This window comes from Natrix helvetica, assembly GCF_964273705.1.
Source record: "Natrix helvetica genome assembly, chromosome: 2".
Taxonomy (NCBI): Eukaryota; Metazoa; Chordata; class Lepidosauria; order Squamata; family Natricidae; genus Natrix; species Natrix helvetica.
The window spans coordinates 280,498,285-280,516,132 of NC_138552.1; the positions used below are offsets into that span (position 1 = coordinate 280,498,285).

The 17,848-nt window shown below is 43.8% G+C and overlaps 1 protein-coding gene across 1 annotated transcript in view; it reads right to left on the bottom strand.

Annotated features, from left to right (window-relative positions):
• The window catches only part of MYBBP1A (MYB binding protein 1a), a 93,383-nt gene that overhangs the window by 27,512 nt on the left and 48,023 nt on the right, over nucleotides 1-17,848 (bottom strand). The window contains exon 23 of the mRNA XM_081941405.1: nucleotides 16,031-16,099. Coding sequence (XP_081797531.1) covers nucleotides 16,031-16,099 — 69 coding nt within the window. The remainder of the gene's footprint in view (nucleotides 1-16,030; nucleotides 16,100-17,848) is intronic.

Genomic DNA, 17,848 nt, shown 5'->3' on the forward strand with positions numbered 1-17,848 from the left:
CACCTGCGCGACGCTCCGCCGAGCAGCTGGAGTGTTGCGGAGGCTTGCAGAAGTGTCGCAGGCAAGTATGATGCATGTGTGCACTGCATGTGTGTGCGCACGGGCCACACGCATCCATGTGGGTGATGCCAGGGCCGTTCCAACCGTATCGGTTGGGACGGAATCCGGAACCCACCACTGGACTGCGCCCTGGAGATGCAGCTGACCGAACAAAGTGGTGTAGACTCTTCACTTAAGGAAATATGCCAGGAAGAAGAAGGAGGAGGAGGAGGAGGAGGAGGAGGAGGAGGAGGAGGAGGAGGAGGAGGAGGAGGAGGAGAAGAAGAAGAAGAAGAAGAAGAAGAAGAAGAAGAAGAAGAAGAAGAAGAAGAAGAAGAAGAAGAAGAAGAAGAAGAAGAAGAAGAAGAAGAAGAAGAAGAAGAAGAAGAAGAAGAAGACAACTATATATCCTGTTTCTTTGCAATGGACTCAACGTTGTTTCTGAGTTCCAGCAATAGAGAATATCTGACGTGGTCTCTTGTCTCTGGTTGTCCCTTCTGGCCCTTTGCCTGATTCTCTGTCAGCTCTGGTTGTTATGCCTCTGTGGTAAGGTTGCCCGAGTATTTGCTTGAACATAAGATTGCATTTGCTGCAGATCCATGCCAAGTTGTTTTTCAGGCAGGAATGGAACACAACATCCCACACCCATGTCAGTTCATGGCTGTAAAACCATGTTCATCTCGTCGTCTTTAATGCACCATTATTTCTCCTAATACCCTTCTCAGATTAGCCAAGAACATACTGTCCTGTTAAAGGGGGGAATCTGTTACAAAGCCGCCCTTTCCCTTGCTCTCTGCCAAATGATATTGCCAAACTCATGTTAGCACTCCCTATTTCTTTCCTAAATTCGCTCATTCCCAGATTCATCTTACAGTTTCTGCAGTAATGAATCAGTATCAGAATAGGGTTGGAAGGGACCTTGGAGGTCTTCTAGTCCAGCCCCCTGCTCAAGTAGGAAATCCTATACCATTTCAGACAGGTGGCTGTCCAGTCTTTTCTTAAACACCTCCAGGGATGAAGCTCCCACAACTTTTGAAGTCAAGCTGTTCCATTGGCTCATTGTTCTCACTGTCAGAAAGTTCCTCCTTATTTCCAGGTTGAATCTCTCCTTGATCTCTCCTTATTCCTTGTCTGGCCTTCAGGGTCTTTGGAAAATAGCTTGGAACCCCCCCCCCCCTCCTCTTTGTTGCAGGCTCTCAGATATTGGAACACTGCTATCATGTCTCCCCCTGGGAGAGAACTTCTCCATTGTCCCCACTATTAGAAAGTTTCTCTTCAATTCCAGGTTGGTTCTCTCCTTGATTAGTTTCCCTCCATTGTTTCTTGTCCTGCCATTTGGTGCTTTGGAGAATAGGTTGATGCCTTCTTCTTTGTGGCAGCCTTTCAAATGCTGGAATACTGCTATCTTGTCCCCCCCCTAGTCCTTCTTTTCTCTAGGCTAGCCAACTCCAAATCCTGCAACTAAATATATGTTTTCGTCTCCAGGCCTTTAATCGTCTTTGTTGCTCTTCTTTGCACTTTTTCCAAAGTCTCAGCATCTTTATTGTAATGTGGTGATCAAAACTGGATGCAGTATTCCACCTACTCAGCAGGGATAGCTCGCTCACTTAGCTACTCACAATGAGCAAGCCCACCCTCCCCTTCCTAACAGCATCTACTGATGAGATAAGCCAGTGATGCCTAACCTTATTTTTCCTCAGGTGCCAAAAGCCGCCCATGCGGTGTCCATACCCATAATGCAATTCCCCCCACGTGCCCCACCCCTGCGCATGTGGATGTGACCCCCAGCACATGACACACCTGTGCTCACCCTCACCCTCGCGCATGTGCATGCAACCCTCCCCTCACATCCTGTTTTGGGCCTAGCAGGCCTCCCTGAAGCCTCCTGGAACCAAAAACGGGTCGTAGGAGTGGGGGGGCATGCAGAGCAGACCCCAAAATCAGCTGGCCAGCGGGAGGCACTTGCGCATGCATGGTGGAACTGAGCTGGGCGACGGCGGGTGTGGCTGCAGAGAGGGCTCTGCCTGCCACCTGAGACACACATGCCACAGGTTCGCTCTCAGGGAGATAAGCTCTTCACCCCTCACAGCTGAGCATACCGTCCCTCTAAACTAACAGTCTTCCTTGTCGTTCTCCTCTTCCATTTCCCTCAAATCTCACTTGCAAACTCTTGTCAGTAGTCCTTATTCACGTGTAGGTAGTCCTCAACTTACAACAGTTTGTTTCGTGACCGTTCAAAGCTACAACAGCCGTGAAAAAATGACGTATGACCATTTTTCACACAACCGTTGCAGCATCACGTGATTAAAAATTGAGGCGCTTGGTAGCTGACTTACATTTAGAATGACTGTAGCGACCAAGGGTCACAGGATCTTGATCTACTCAGGACTGTCAAATTTGTGGCCCACAAGTCGGATGAGTCACGCACTGGCCATGCCCACACCCAGTTTAGCCGGGGGTGGGGGGGAGTTGCGATACATCACGTGACGATGCCATGATGACACGAGTTTGACACCGCTCATCTACGTTGTGCCCAATAACACAGGTACACCCATTTAGTTACAAGTCAATTCAGAACTTTTTCATCAATTTGTCTCTCTAAGTAGATGCTTGGAGAATACCTTTGCAGGTCTGTTTTAAGTACTGTATTTTTCGGAGTATAAGAAGCACCTTTCCCCCCCTAAAAGAGTGTGGAAATGTTGGTGCGTCTTATACACCAAATACAGCCATTTTTGGTCTCCCGAAGCCCACCCCCGCATCTCATTCTTGTGAAAAATAGGCAAAAAACAGACCATTTTTCGCAAAAACGGGTGCATTTTTGCCTTCTCCCAGTCCCCAGAAGCACTCTGCAGACTTCAGCAGGCCTGGGGGAAGGGAAAAATGCCCCCGCTTTGGTGAAAAATGGGGGCTTTTTGCCTTCCCCCCGGGCCTGCTGAAGCCTGCAGAGTACTCCTGAGGGCCGGGGAAGACAAAAACTGTTTTTTCTTACTTACCTCTTCGAAATCTTGGTGCGTCTTATAGACCGGTGCATCTTATAGTCTGAAAAATACGGTATACCAATGACAAATATTCTGCATATATGATTTCAGCGAAGGCTCTGACATTGGGAGGGTGAACCAGAAGAAGTCTACTCAAAATACAATATATTCTCGGTTGCCACTGAAATCTTGATATAAAATGTGGGGGTGGACACCAGACCTCTGAGCAATTTTTCTTAGAGGTCCCTTTCAACCTGTAACTGACCTTGTAACCAAGTAAATATATTTTCCTTAAGTCCTTAAGATTCAGTGTGTCAGGCCTGCATGTTATATTCCTTTTTAAGATCTTTGGCCTGCCACACACTCTATTATTTCATTATGCTGTTTCATTAGTGTAGTAATTGGGAGTGGGAATAGAAAGGAGTAGAACTGTGGAATGTGTTGTTGTCATTCCTTTCTAGAAGCCCAACAAAGATGGGCTTAACATCTGGGAGGGGGAATAGAAATAGCATGTTGTTGCCAACATGTCTATCTTATTCAATTGGAACATTAAGGATAGCTCTGCCTTGGACTCTGATTTAATTCTGCATGATATTTGGAACGCTGACATTATGCTCCTCCCGCCTCCAATGCTGGTATAGATTCTTGTTAACCTCATATCATTTTAAAAGCCAGCTCTCTAGGCTCGAGTATAATTCTGACAGGTTAGAGAGATTATTCAGCCGTATAAGTACCTGTAGACTACCTGGACACATTCATAAAGTGGATTTTGTCTGTTAAGAGATAAAAGGTTAGCTAGGCTTCAGTGAGCAATCATTCCATTCTTCTTCTTTTTTTGCTCCAAATTCTCATTAGGCTTGGCAATCTGTGATCATGAAGATAAGGCTGCTTTGGAAAACCTTATCTAGACAATGGCCATGAAATAAAATGGTACAAATGGGCCTAAAAGATAGGCTATACATCAATAACAATAAAAACAACACAAGTCACAGCAATATCCTGAGAGATAAACTACAGGTAGTCCTCGACTTACAACCATTCCATTTAGTTATTGTTTGAAGTTACGACAGCACTGGAGAAAGTGACCTACGATCATTTTTCACACTTATACAATACAATACAATAGTAGAGTTGGAAGGGACCTTGGAGGTCTTCTAGTCCAACCCCCTGCCTAGGCAGGAAACCCTATACTGTTTCAGACAAATGGCTATCCAATATCTTCTTAAAGATTTCCAGTGTTGGGGCATTCACAACTTCTGGAGGCAACTGTTCCACTGATTAATTGTTCTAACTGTCAGGAAATTTCTCCTCATTTCTAAGTTGCTTCTCTCCTTGATTAGTTTCCACCCATTGCTTCTTGTTCTGCCCTCAGGTGCTTTGGAGAATAGTTTGACTCCCTCTTCTTTGTGGCAACCCCTGAGATATTGGAAGATTGCTATCATGTCTCCTTTACTCCTTCTTTCTCTTAAGCTAAACATACCCAGTTCCTGCAACCGTTCTTCCTATGTTTTAGCCTCCAGTCCCCTAATCATCTTTGTTGCTCTTCTCTGCACTCTTTCTAGAGTCTTACAACCATTGCAGCATCCTCATGGTCACGTGATCAAAATTTGGACGCTTGGCAACTGGCATATATTTAGGAAAGTTGCAAGGTCCTGGATTATGCCATCCGCCTTGTAAACTTGCAGGCTTCTTTTTTCTCACCATGAACAGTATATCACAGAAGTGAGAACACCCCCTCCCATTTTGTAAGTATTTAAGTGTATCTTTTCATGTGACAACACTGAAGAAATGACACTTGGCTACAATGTAAATTAGTGAGTACACAGCTTGCATAACAGTGCAAATGTGGTGTCCCCTCAAAATAATGCAAAACACAGCCATTAATGTCTAAACTGCTGGCATATACTGTATATGTATACATTCAAACTTGACTGTGATGTTTCTTTGTGACATATGGCTGTGTGTATATGTGGGTATATGCATAATGGTTATCTTTGGAGAGCTGAATGCAATGAAATTTCATTTTAATGTATGCTCATTTAAAGTGACAATAAAATTCTATTCTAATTCTATTCTAATTCTATTCTAATTCTATTCTAATTCTATTCTAATTCTATCCTATCCTATCTTATCCTATTCCACTCCACTCCATTCTACTCTACTCTCTGGTATCACCTTTTGCAACTTTCCGATAAGCAAAGTCAATGGGGAAACCAGATTCACTTAACAATGGTGTTATTAACAACTGTGCAAGAAAGGGTGTAAAATGGGGCAAAACTCACTTAACAAATGTCTCATTTAGCAATGGAACTTTCGGGCTCAATTGTGGTCATAAATCGAGGACTATCTGTCCTGTACTCCAAAAGCACTCCCAAAAAACTTCTAGAAGCCAATTAATTGGGGGAAGGTTTGCTAGAAACATTACAAAGAACAGGCTTGTTGAAAGGAGAACCACAAGTAGTCCCATAATGGAGCCCGTCAATCATAGTCGTAAGTCGCAACAGTTGTATTTTACTATTTTGCCTTTCTTGCTGCGGTCATTAAGAAAGCAGTGCAGTCATTAAGCAAACCAATGGTTGGCTACGGGTGCGGTTTTGCCAAAAATTGGAAGGTGGTGCCATTTTCAACAAAGCCATCATAAAATATAGTCACCTGACCACGCAACACTGCAAAGTTGCAACACCCATAAATGTGACTGTGATGCCGAACACACAAAGCTTGGTCACACAAATGATTGGGGCCGACCATTGGAACTTCAATTGTGGAACGTAAGTAGCCCCAAGGTAAGTTGGTCATAATTTCAAACGGTTGCTAAGTGACTGGTCGTAAGTCAAGGACTAACTGTAGAGAAACCATGTTTGTCTTGCTAAAGAGTAGATAAACTAATGTGACACAAACATAATCACCTGACAACTATGCTTTCTCATACCGTTCAGGATGAAGAGAAATCTTTACACTGAAGAACAAGGAGGCATAAATTGCAAATTACATTGGAAGAATGAAAAAACTTGTAGAAACATGCATATGAAAAGAATGAAGAGTGATTTGATTATCTATTTTTATGGGAACTCAAGTTGTCTTTCATCCAACATCAGATTAGTGAGAATCTTATGGAACTTAAAAACTAACAATTTTATTATAGCATAAAGTATCTTGGATTACAGTTGAGCTGCTAATAATAAATTTCAGTTTTAAGAAGCCAAAAGATTCTTTCTCATCCCTAATAACATCTTTATGCTTGTATTTCATGCTAAAAATAAAAATGCATGTGTACAATTTTTAAATTGTGGTACAACACTGAAATATCTGAAGCATACACATTAAACCATATGCTGCATTCCAATTTTCACTGATACTTAAGTAGGGTTGATTAAACTTACATTAGAACATGCCTGCAACAAATTTCTCTTCAATTCTTACTTTTTATTTATTTATTTATTTATTTATTTATTTTATTAAATTTGTTAGCCGCTCCCTCTCCACAAAGGGACTCGGGGCGGCGTACAATAAATAAAAACACATATTATAAAATTACACATTGTACGGAGGAGGTATAAAACACAATACAATGATTATAATAACATATAAATATTAAAATAAGTTAAATTAAAACCCCAATGGGAATTACAAGTTTAAAAATTGCCAGGAGGAATAAAATGGAGCTATGGTTGAGCCAGGCCTGCTAGTTGAAAAAGGTGGGTCTTGAGTTTTGAACGGAAGGAGCGGAGGTCGGTGGTAATCCTAATATACGGGGGGAGGTCATTCCAGAGGGCTGGGCCCATCACAGAGAAGGCCCTACTCCTGGGCGCCGCCCTCTGGCACTGCTTAGTGGACGGCACCCGGAGGAGTCCCTCTCTGTGAGAGCGAATTGGTCGTAGGGATGTATGGGGCAGGATGCGATCCCGCATGTCAACCTAAACTGATTTTCTCAATATATAATTGTTAAATGAACCACGATCTTTGCTTCTCTGAGGTTGCAACAGCTGATCACATGACCCTGGAACACTCCATCTCATTGGCGAGATGCCAATCATCCAAATTTTGATCATGTCACAACAGGAATGTTGCAATATAAGTGTAAAAAACAATCATGTCATTTTTTTTCAGTGCTGTTCAGTATAAGTTTGAATGGTCACCACAGGTAGTCCTCGGCTTACAACAATTCACTTAGTGACCGTTCAAAGTTACAACGACAACGGAAAAAGTGACTGAGGACCATTTTTCACACTTACAACCTTTCCAGAATCCCCTTGATCATGTGATCAAAATTCAGATGTTTGGCATCTGGTTCGGATTTATGACCGTTGCTGTGTCCCAAGATTACGTGATCACCTATTGCGACCTTCTGACAAGCAAAGTCAATGGCCAAGCCAGATTCATTTAACAACTGGGTTACTAATTTATCAACTGCAGTCATTCACTTAACAACGGATGCAAGAAAGATCATAAAATGGAGCAAAACTCACTTAACAAAAGTCCTAGATGTCAGCCTCTGCTTCACTTACTTGCTATCGGCTGCCATAGAAACGGGGAGGGTGGGGGCATGGTATTTGAGATGGGAATAAATGGTACAGGAGTAGTTGCAGATTGGACACTAGGGTGGGGTTATTGGAGGGAGGGGGCTGGGTTATCATTTGATAGTACTTGTTCGAGCCTTTCTGGCTCAGATCTTGCTTTACTTTCGTTGCTATCTTTGCATAACCAGTAAAAGTATTTTAATTCCATGAACAATGGAGTTGGGAGTTTTCTTTCTTGGTTATTGATGACAATAACCTGACATTACTTAACAACAGAAAATCTGGGCTTAATTAAGTCATAAGTGGAGAAGTACCTGTACTATGTGGAACCCTCAAATTCCCAGGTCTCTGGTAGACCACCCAAAGGGGTGAAAAGACCTTCCAAAAGGGGTGAAAAGGGATTTGCATCTAAAACATTAAATAACAATTGGCAGGCTTCAGATGTACCATAAGGACTTTTTTGCCTTTTTATGTGTAACAAATGCTGACGTCCTAAGACTGAAACAGAAGGTTAACTGAATCAGAGAAGCTACTAAATGAAAGAACGCTGGATCTCCTGAATTTTAAGGAGAGAGAGAAAATGATCTATTGGCTCGCTCGAAATTAAAATAGCTTAAGCACTCTTCTGGCCTGACGCCAGAGTCCTTCCCATTTAGCAGGACTTAGCTCTTTTCCATCTTGACTAGCGTAGGCGGCTTCTTAAAAATAGGAAGCGAGAGAGAGCTAATTAAATATGGAAAACAGGAAACTAGAGCTAAGCTCTCTTTTGCTTTTTAAAGACTAGATATTGTTGCTCTCTAGGATTTCAGCCGAATGGACTCACTGAGAAATCAAAAAAAAGGAAGCATAAATTGCACATACTCTAGAACTGTGATGGTGAACCTAAGACATGCGTGCCAGAAGTGGCACGCAGGGCTATCTCTCTAGGCACGCCAGCCATCTCCCATTGCTCTTCTGGGTCCCAGCTGTTCTTTGTGTGTGCGGGAGTGCTGGAAACCGGAAGAGCAGCTCCCGGGCACGCATGCACATGCCAGGAAGCTGAGCTTTTGGTTTCTGATGCGTGCATACATGCCAGCAGCTGGACTTCGCACGCGCATGCACGCCAGATGACCAGGGAACTACTTTTCTGGTTTCTGACACTCAACCGTGTACGCGCCATGGAGCTGCTCTTCCGGTTTCCGGCGCTTCCCCGCATGCGCTCCCGTTTCAGCACCCGGTGCTGAAAAGGTTCGCCAGCACTGCTCTAGAACCTGAATTTTTATGCAAGTAATTTAACCTTTTTTAAAAGCATGTACTGAACCTTTTAATCTCAATGAATCAGGATTTCTCTGGCTATAGCAGAGAATGAAGTCATCTTCTAAATTAGTTATTGATCCGTTTTCTATTTCAAGACATTCTCTGTTTACTCCATCACTCTTTCTGCCAGTTCCCTTGGTCAACTGAACCCTCTGTAGTCACTAAAGGCTTGCTACAGGAATACATTGCTGTTGGTGCCATATAGCTAACACATGAGTTGATTTGTTTGGTTTGATTTTGTGTGTTGTGTAAACCCAGCCACTGTGGATTTAAGAAAAAAACCTGGTTCAGATAACGGAATAACAGAGCTAGAAGGGATCTTGGAGATCCAACCCTCTCCTCAGGCAGGAAAACCGGTACCATTTCAATATGTATTAGTAAAGTTAATCAATATTCAATTCAATTCAATTTATTAGATTTCTAGACCGCCCCCTCTCCCCGGAGGGACTCGGGGCGGTGTACAGGAATAAATTTAAAAACCATATAAACAGTCATATATATAGCTAAAAATCAAATTAAACCACCCCTGTACGAATTTATAAAAATTAAAAACAGACCCTAAAACCAATCCTAAAAATTTAGAGATAAAACTGAGGTGGGAAAGGTGGAATTAGGCCAAGCCGGCTAGCTGGAATAGGTGGGTTTTAAGTTTCTGACGGAAGGAGCGGAGATCCATAGTCATTCTAATGTCGGGAGGAAGGTCATTCCAGAGGGTCGGGGCCGCCACAGAGAAGGCCCCTAGGTGTCACCCGCTGGCACAGCCTAGTGGATGGCACCCGGAGGAGTCCCTCTCTGTGTGAGCGAATCGGCCGAAAGGATGTATGGGGCAGGATACGATCCCGCAAATAACTAGGTCCTCTGCCATGGAGCGCCTTAAAGATGATGGTCAACACCTTGAAACACACCCGAAAAGCCACAGGCAGCCAGTGTAGCCCGCGCAGGAGAGGTGTTACGTGGGAGTAGCTAGAGACTCCCGAGACTGCCCGCGCGGCCGCATTCTGAACCAGCTGTAGCCTTCGGGTGCATCTCAAGGGGAGCCCCATGTAGAGAGAGTTACAGTAGTCTAGCCGGGACGTCACAAGCGCATGAGTGACTGTGCGAAGGGCGCCCCGGTATTGCAGTGGACATGTGAAGAAGCCAAAAAGTATTGGACAAAAATACATACGTAGTTGGAAAAAATGACACAACAACATATTGATTTGAAACCCGAAATATTTTAGCTGGGGATTTTACCAGAAACTTATAATAAAGAAAATGTATATTTGATTATCCATGTAATAAGATTGTATTTGCACAATACTGGAAAAGTGAAGAGATTCCTACAGATGAGAATGTAATTAGGAAAATATTTGAATGTGCAGAAATGAATAAGTTAACACTTGCAATTAAAGAGAAGGAGGAAACCGAATTTTATAGCATATGGGAACGATTCTACCGATGGTTAGAGAACAAATATGAAAATCAGAAATGAAAGTAGATTAGTGAAATACAGAAAATATATTAATAACATTAAATAATTTAAGAAGAGGATTGTTATAGTATCAGATATGTTATGTATATTAGTATTAAGTCACGAGTAAATAAGTTGTAAATTTTAATTGTTATTGCACACGCTATTTGTACCCTGATGACATTTTTAAATGGAAGATGGATTGTTTGTATTAAAATACTTTTTTAAAAAAGTAAAGTTAATCAACATTGGATCATTCAATAAACCATGTGTCAGGCCTGCAGCCATATTTCTCTTGGATCTCTCGCCTGCCACATTTTTTATTATTCTACTATGCCTTTTTATATTGTGGGAAAATGGGAGGGGGGACTGTACGGAGGTAGATGCTATGTAGCCAAAACAAAATTCCTTCTAGAAAGCCAAGGTCATCCTTTGTCTCTGCACCTCTGTATCTGACCAGAACTGGATGGGTGGAACTGCCAGCATGGCAGTGGAAGATTGGACCATGTGATGGACTTGTGGATGTGGGGGCAAGATTTTGAACTTTCAACTGGGTGGGGAAAACCGGGAAGGTTTAAGGTTCGGGTTTTCTCAGATGTGCCAACATGGCTCTCTTAATAAATTGGAACTTTGAGCAATACTCTGATTTACTTTTGTATGCTATTTGGAATCCTGACACTGTGTTTAAATAAACAAATTTAGCACAAGTGTGTGCAACTGAGTTCTGTAGACCACGCCCCCCATACTCAAATGCCACTGTGGCTTTCCAGAATCTGCCCTCAAGTTTTAACTTTGAATGTCACTAAAGCAAAGATGAATGAATCTATATGGGCTGAATTATCTTACTGATTTTAACATAATGCTAATTGCATTTCAATTGTTAAAATTAGCTTTCGTCCTGGCCATGCCACTTTTTTGAGCATGCATGATCCCTCAAGGATAAGTGTGGCCCTCAAAATGACACAGCTATTGCTTAGCATGATGTATAACAAGCTAGAGAAACACCTTATTTGTAGGTCATTACAGGTAGTCCTCAACTTAAGACCACAATTGAGCCCCAAATTTATGTTGTTAAGTGAGAAATTTGTTAAGTGAGTTTTGCCCCATTTTACAATGTTTTTTACTAGATTTGTCCCCTCTGCCCCACACACCTCGCAGAGGAGAACTCGGAGGTGGGATTCAGTCGATTCGGGCGAAGCAGATGCTAATTTTACCTCTGGTTCGCTGAACCGGTAGTTGTAAAGACTGGCTGATCCCACCCACCCCCCCTGCGCTCCCAGGAATCTCCACACAGCCCGTTTTGGATGCCAGGTAAGTGCAGGGCTTGCACAGAAGCTCTGGAAGGGCAAAAAGCAGGTCTCCCAGAAGTTCTGGAAACAGGCGCATTTCTGGCCTCCAGAGGGCCTCCGGAGCCCAGGGGAGGCCGTTTTCGCCCTCCCGGAGGCTTGAGGAAAGCCCCTGGAACCTGTGGAGGGTAAAAATTCCCCCACCCCACCCTTGCTATGGTGCAGGAGGCCGAATAGGCCACACCCAATATGGCCAAGCCCACCTAGCAACCAGGCAGAGAACTGGTTGCTAAAATTTTTGATTCCCACCCCTGGGAAAACTACAATGCTGATCTGGCCCTCGAAGAAATCCAGTTTGTCACCCCTGTCTTACATGAACCAAGATGTGTTTTGAAATTTGCATTTTCTTAAATTAAGTCACTTGGAAGTGACGCTAACAGGACCATCTGGATCACGCATACCCTCCAGCCACTGGCAAAAGTTCATGGGTTCAGAGTACATTGCTGGGGGTCACATATTAACTCCCCTTTGCAGAGCCCCCAACAATCTTTCCCCCCATCTCTTTTATGTATCCAGAACTCCTGTATGTAGGGATGATGGGGAGATACTGGCTTCCGATCAATCATACACAGCTGCAGCAAATACTTCGAGCCCCCTTCATACACTATTTCAGTGTGAACCCCTATATTGGCTGTACGCACACAATACACCAGAGGACAAGCTAGCTAATCACATGTTAGCTTAGCATGTTGCGGTTAATTTATAGCTCAAATTGGGTTGAGTAATACAATGGCTCCTGTTATCCTTCATCAAGCATGTCATTCTCATGAACACAACTTATATGAGAATTGAAAGAGAGAAGGAAGACCTAGGTTCAAAACCAATGTCAGACCTATTGATTGGTTGATTGATTGATTGATTGATTGATTATGCCTAGTCTTTCCTTGGCATCTATCAGCCTTCTGTGCCATCATTTAGCGTAGCGTATCTTTTAGGATTGGTGAGAGGCGAAGATAATTATATTACTCTTACTTTAAAAAAAAATAAAGGTAGGTGTTTTTTTTTTTAATGTAATAAATCAACACATTTTGATTGCTACTAAATGCACTAGACTGCTACTAAATGCAGTAAGGAAAAAAACCCAGAAAGCTATGACTGGCAGCAGGCAAAGCAGATTTAGAGGTTAATAGTGATAATTCACTCTATTACAAGCCATACTGTATGCAAAATGTTTTTACCAACTGGTGGAAACATCTATGCCAAAACCGTAAAAGAATTAGTTTTACAACTACTGTAAGCAGAATGCAGCTATTAATCATGGAGGCACCCTTTATTTAAATACTGGTATGTTTTTAAATATTTGGATTAGCTTTTAGCTACCTTATCCCAGCAAACCAAGACATTTAAAAATTACTACTACTAATCTGGTTATTTATCTATATATATAAAAATGGCTGTGTGCGTATGTTCCAGAATAACTCTGGAACGCCGCCAGCAATTTCAACCAAACTTGGTACGCAGATAATTTACTCTCTGGAAACAAATAACGTGAGGTAGTACACCCCCTAAAACCCCTTGGGGGGGTGTTCTGTTAAGATGCAGCCTCTTGTACCTTAAAATGGCTTCTACTGTACAGCGCAGGGGAGCTGCCATGGTAATGGTTTTGCAGTACTCCACAGGGGGGCTCCCTCAGGTAAGGGGGAAAATCCAACATTAGAAATTATGTTTGGTCCGGGATTATTTTTGAGGAGAGATGCATGGATTAGGATAAATAAATACCCAGGCAACCTCAGGTTATCAGATAGTTTATTATATTTGTTAGCTGCCTTAATCAAGCTGATTTCAGTATTTCAAGCATTGTTGCAATTAAAAAGACAATGTATGTATTTAATGGAAAGCCACTCTGATCTTAATTACAGGCATGATTCAGCAGTAAACTCCTTCTAAAACTCTGGAAGAGTGACAGCTCCACTCCTGTGTTCACTCATCTGGGAGGAAACACTGTGTAATTAACGGTACTTTTGAGCATGAATATGTAAATTGCTCACAATGCAGAGATAAATGAAGACTGGAATCAGGGGGAAAAAAATAAAAAAAAATAAAGAGAATCCTCCTACACAAACACATACACATGCTTGGAGGAAAAACGTGCATTCACACAGGGAGAATGATTTGAGGAAACCATTTTGACTTGATCTCCCAGTGACTAGAAGAAACTGTCAAAGAAATTAAATCAGATTATATTAATGGGGAGTGGGGCAGTGGTGGGTTCCGGATCCTGTTCCAACCAGTACGGTTGGAAAAGGGCCCAGCGGCGTCCACATGGACACCCCTACACACACGCAGCACACGCATGCGTTGTACCTGCCAGCGACACCTCCGCAAGCCTCCGCAAGCCTCCAGCTGCTCAGCGGAGCGCTGTGCAGGCACTGTGCACCCCATGCGGGTGCGCGGAAGCGCCAAAGGCTTTAAAAGACAGGTAAGGAGCTCAGGCAGGCAGGTGGGCCCTCCGGAGCACCGTACCAGAACGGTACCCGGTGCTCCGGGCAGGCAACCCGTATTGGGGCATACCGCCTGCAACCCACCACTGGAGTGGGGTGAAGGGCTGAAAAAAGCAGAGCATCAGAACTTATGAGCAGTATCAGAGAGACAACGATACGCAGCACAGAGACTCCCAGGAAAACAATCTTCTTACATCATTCCACATTCTAGACACGTCCCGAGATTATAACTACCGGAATTGCCAACAGCGCACTAGACGCTGCTAGACGTTCAAGGCAAACTTTAGCAGCTCGACCAGCTCATCCGTTTCCATCTAATATTAATTCGAAGTTATTACAATTTGCAAATGGGGTGGGGGAGAGAAAAAGGGAAGGGCCTGTTCAAAGACGGGGCAACATCATCAGATGAAAAGGGCGCAATGGTTAGAATGCAGCATTGCAGGCTGACTGTGCCGACTGACAGTTCGATCCTGACCGGCTCAAGGTCGACTCAGCCTTCCACCCTTCCGAGGTGGGTAAAATGAGGAGCCAGATTGTTGGGGGCCATAGGCTGACTCTGCGAACCGCTTAAGAAGGGGCTGCAAGCCACTGCGAAGTGGAATATGAGTCCAACTGCTATTGCTACTGCTAAGGGAGGCAGATTGCAGCAAGAGTCAGCAGTCATTATGAACCACACAGGTGTAGAAACATGGCAAAACTACGAGAGAAACATCCTAGTTGTTCAGTATTTTGTCATGCTCGTCTGAGGATGTTTTAAGACAGTGGGCTGCCAGATGCTGAACTAATTCCGAGGATCCCCTGCAATAGGCACGTTGTCTGAGGTTTTATTATTTGTTTGTTTGTTTATATTTCATAGTTCTAGACCGGTGATGGTGAACCTATGGCACACGTGCCCAAAGTGGCATGCAAAGCCATGTCGCCCGGCATGCGCCCTTTCACCTGTTTATCTTCTGGGTTTCTGGCATGCATGCATGCAAGATGATCAGCTGTCCTTCCTGCGTGCGGCGCTGCTGAAAACCAGTATGTGCATGTATGCTGGCCAGCTGATTGTCATGTGCGCACCTAAGCTAGAACCTGGGAGTTAGGCTTTTCCGGAGTGGAGCTCCGCTGAGCATGTGTGCTGGTGCATGACATTTCCGCAAAACTTTTCAGCAGTCGGTGCCAAAAAGGTTCGCCATCACTGTTCTAGACCATCCATCTCCTTCAAAGAGATTGGCTTCTGGCAACATCTGGTACGTCAGAGGTTTTCCCACCTTGGACAGTTGACGGGTAGGACTGCACTACAAGGTATTTCCCTCTTCCCTTCCACGTATTAATCGTGATTGAGCACTATGTCTTCATTATTGCTGAAGCTATCAGCTAGACACGAATAAAAATTGGATTTGCTAATTGACAAATCCTAATTAAGAAAGAGATTGGTTAGAATCAGAACAGACAGAACACAAATGACAGAAGCCCGACAGAAGAATGCGTAGGAGGAGAAATAATTGTGAATTATCCTCTTCTCGTCCCTTCCTCAAACAGCATTTAGCATAACCTGTCCCAATCGTAAGACTCCGTGGGGGATTGTAATGCAACTGTCATTATCTTGATTATGTTAGGGACTTCGATGGATACTAATCATAATTAGCAGCGACACAGGTATAATATCAGCCATAAAGGAAATTTGCAAATTAAAGGGAAAAGGAATGAGACAGGAACTCACTCGTAACCAGGGCTCACAAATTATGCTACACCCTAATTATTTTTAGAAGCAAAAGCCTTAATAACCTGGTTTACCTAACACTAGGGTGCAAGTATTACAAGCGGGAGTGGCTGGGTTCAAACATTTTATATTAAGCTAAAGCCTAAGAAACAAAATCATCGTTTAGTGAAAGGTGTAAGCCTAGTGTATAATCTCCACTAGAGAACCCACTGCCTAAGAGACATTTTCTCTTCTCAATTGGTTTGCATCTGCACTTACCTGCTGGTGCTGCCGGGCTCCATCTGTGATCGACTTGACAACTACCTCAATTAATTGCTTGCACATCATCTGTCAGGAAACAAAAGACTGGCAATTAATAGGCCTGAGCCATATTTGGAAATATACTCTGCAAATAGGCAACAAAAACTCCCTTAAAAATACCCACATTCGGTTCAACTGAGTGTCGATCAGACAAAAAAGGAAGAAGGCAATTAGGGGAACGCGCTGTCACAACATGAGGTGGAAGGGGATTTTAAAAGCCGATTAGGCAAATTTGCAGCAGAAACAATCAATATGATTAAGTGGGATGGTACATACACCCCCCTACGTTCAGAGGTATTGCCTCTGAATACTAATTCTGACTGGGAAAGATTGAAGGCAAAAGAAGAAAGGGGCGACAGAAAATGAGGTGGCTGGATGGAATCACTGAAGCAGTCGGCTTGAGTTTAAATGGACTCCAGAAGATGGTAGAGGACAGGAAGGCCTGGAGGAACGTTGTCCATGGGGTCGCAATGGGTCAGACACAACTTTGCAACTGACAACAACAAATAAACTATCGGAGAAGGCTGTTTCTTTCATGTCCTATTTATATCCTGTTAGAAACAGGATGCTGCATTAAAAGGTTATTCTTCTCTGGTTCTATTCACATCACAGGTATTGTCCAGTATTGACCTCTGGTATTTGTGCCACAATGTCCATGTGCCACTAGGTGCCACAATGTCAGAAGGAACCCTACAAGAAAAATCAGCTTCATCATAGATTAGTCCAGAGGTGCACAACTACGGTAACTTTATAACTTATAGACTTCAATTCCCAGAATTCCTGAGCTGGCCATGAAGGCTCAGGAATTCTGGGAGTTGAAGTCCTCAGGTCATAAAGTTGCCATAGTTACCCACCCCTGGATTACTCTGTCCTGTATGGCCTCCCTTGAAATTTGTTAGCTACAGCTCTGAAAACTGGGAATGTGGGATGTGCTAATCACATCTCACAACATGCTAGGTGCGTGATGGTGAACCTATGGCATGCATGTATGCCACATGTGGCACGCAGAGCCCTCTCTGCAGGCCCATGAGCCGTTGCCCCAGCTCAGCTCCACCACACATGCGCGTGCACCTCCTATCGACCAGCTGGTTTTCATGTCCCTGCCGGGCGTGCGCTGTGGGAGGGGTGTGTGCAGAAGATGTTCGTGCATATGGGGAGCGCGGGAGGTCGCACGCACATGCGTGGGGGGTTACTACACGTGTGGGGGGTTTGCCCGTTCATGCGCAAGCGTAGGGAGCAGGGAGAGTGCAGGGGGTTCGCATGTGGATGCATGCCTGGGGCGGGGTGGGTGGGAGGGTCGCACATGCATTGCATTATTGCACTTTTGGCACACAGCTATGATAAGATTAGTCATCACTAGGTGCTAGGTTAACATGTGATCAGGGGTGGGTTCCTGCAAGTTCTAACCTATTCTATAGAAGAGGTTGCACAAATCTGCCGGTTAGAACCAGTTCCAGCTCCCTCCCCCCGCCCATCCGCCCATCATCAAGATGACGAGCAAGAGGAGGAATTCTGGGAGTTGAAGTCCACAAGTCTTAAAGCTGTCAAGTTTGAACACCCCTGGTTTTTTTTTTCTAAAGGGTTAGGGGTGCAAGGGTCTTGTAACTTGACACCTTTAAGACTTGCGTGCTTCAAATGCCAGAGTTTCTGAGCCAACATTTTGGTTGCTAAGCAAGAGCATTGTTAAGGGAGTTTCACCACATTTTACAAGTTGGCCATGCCCACCCAGTCACATGGCTGGCAAGCCACTCCTACCCGGTCACATGGCTGGCAAGC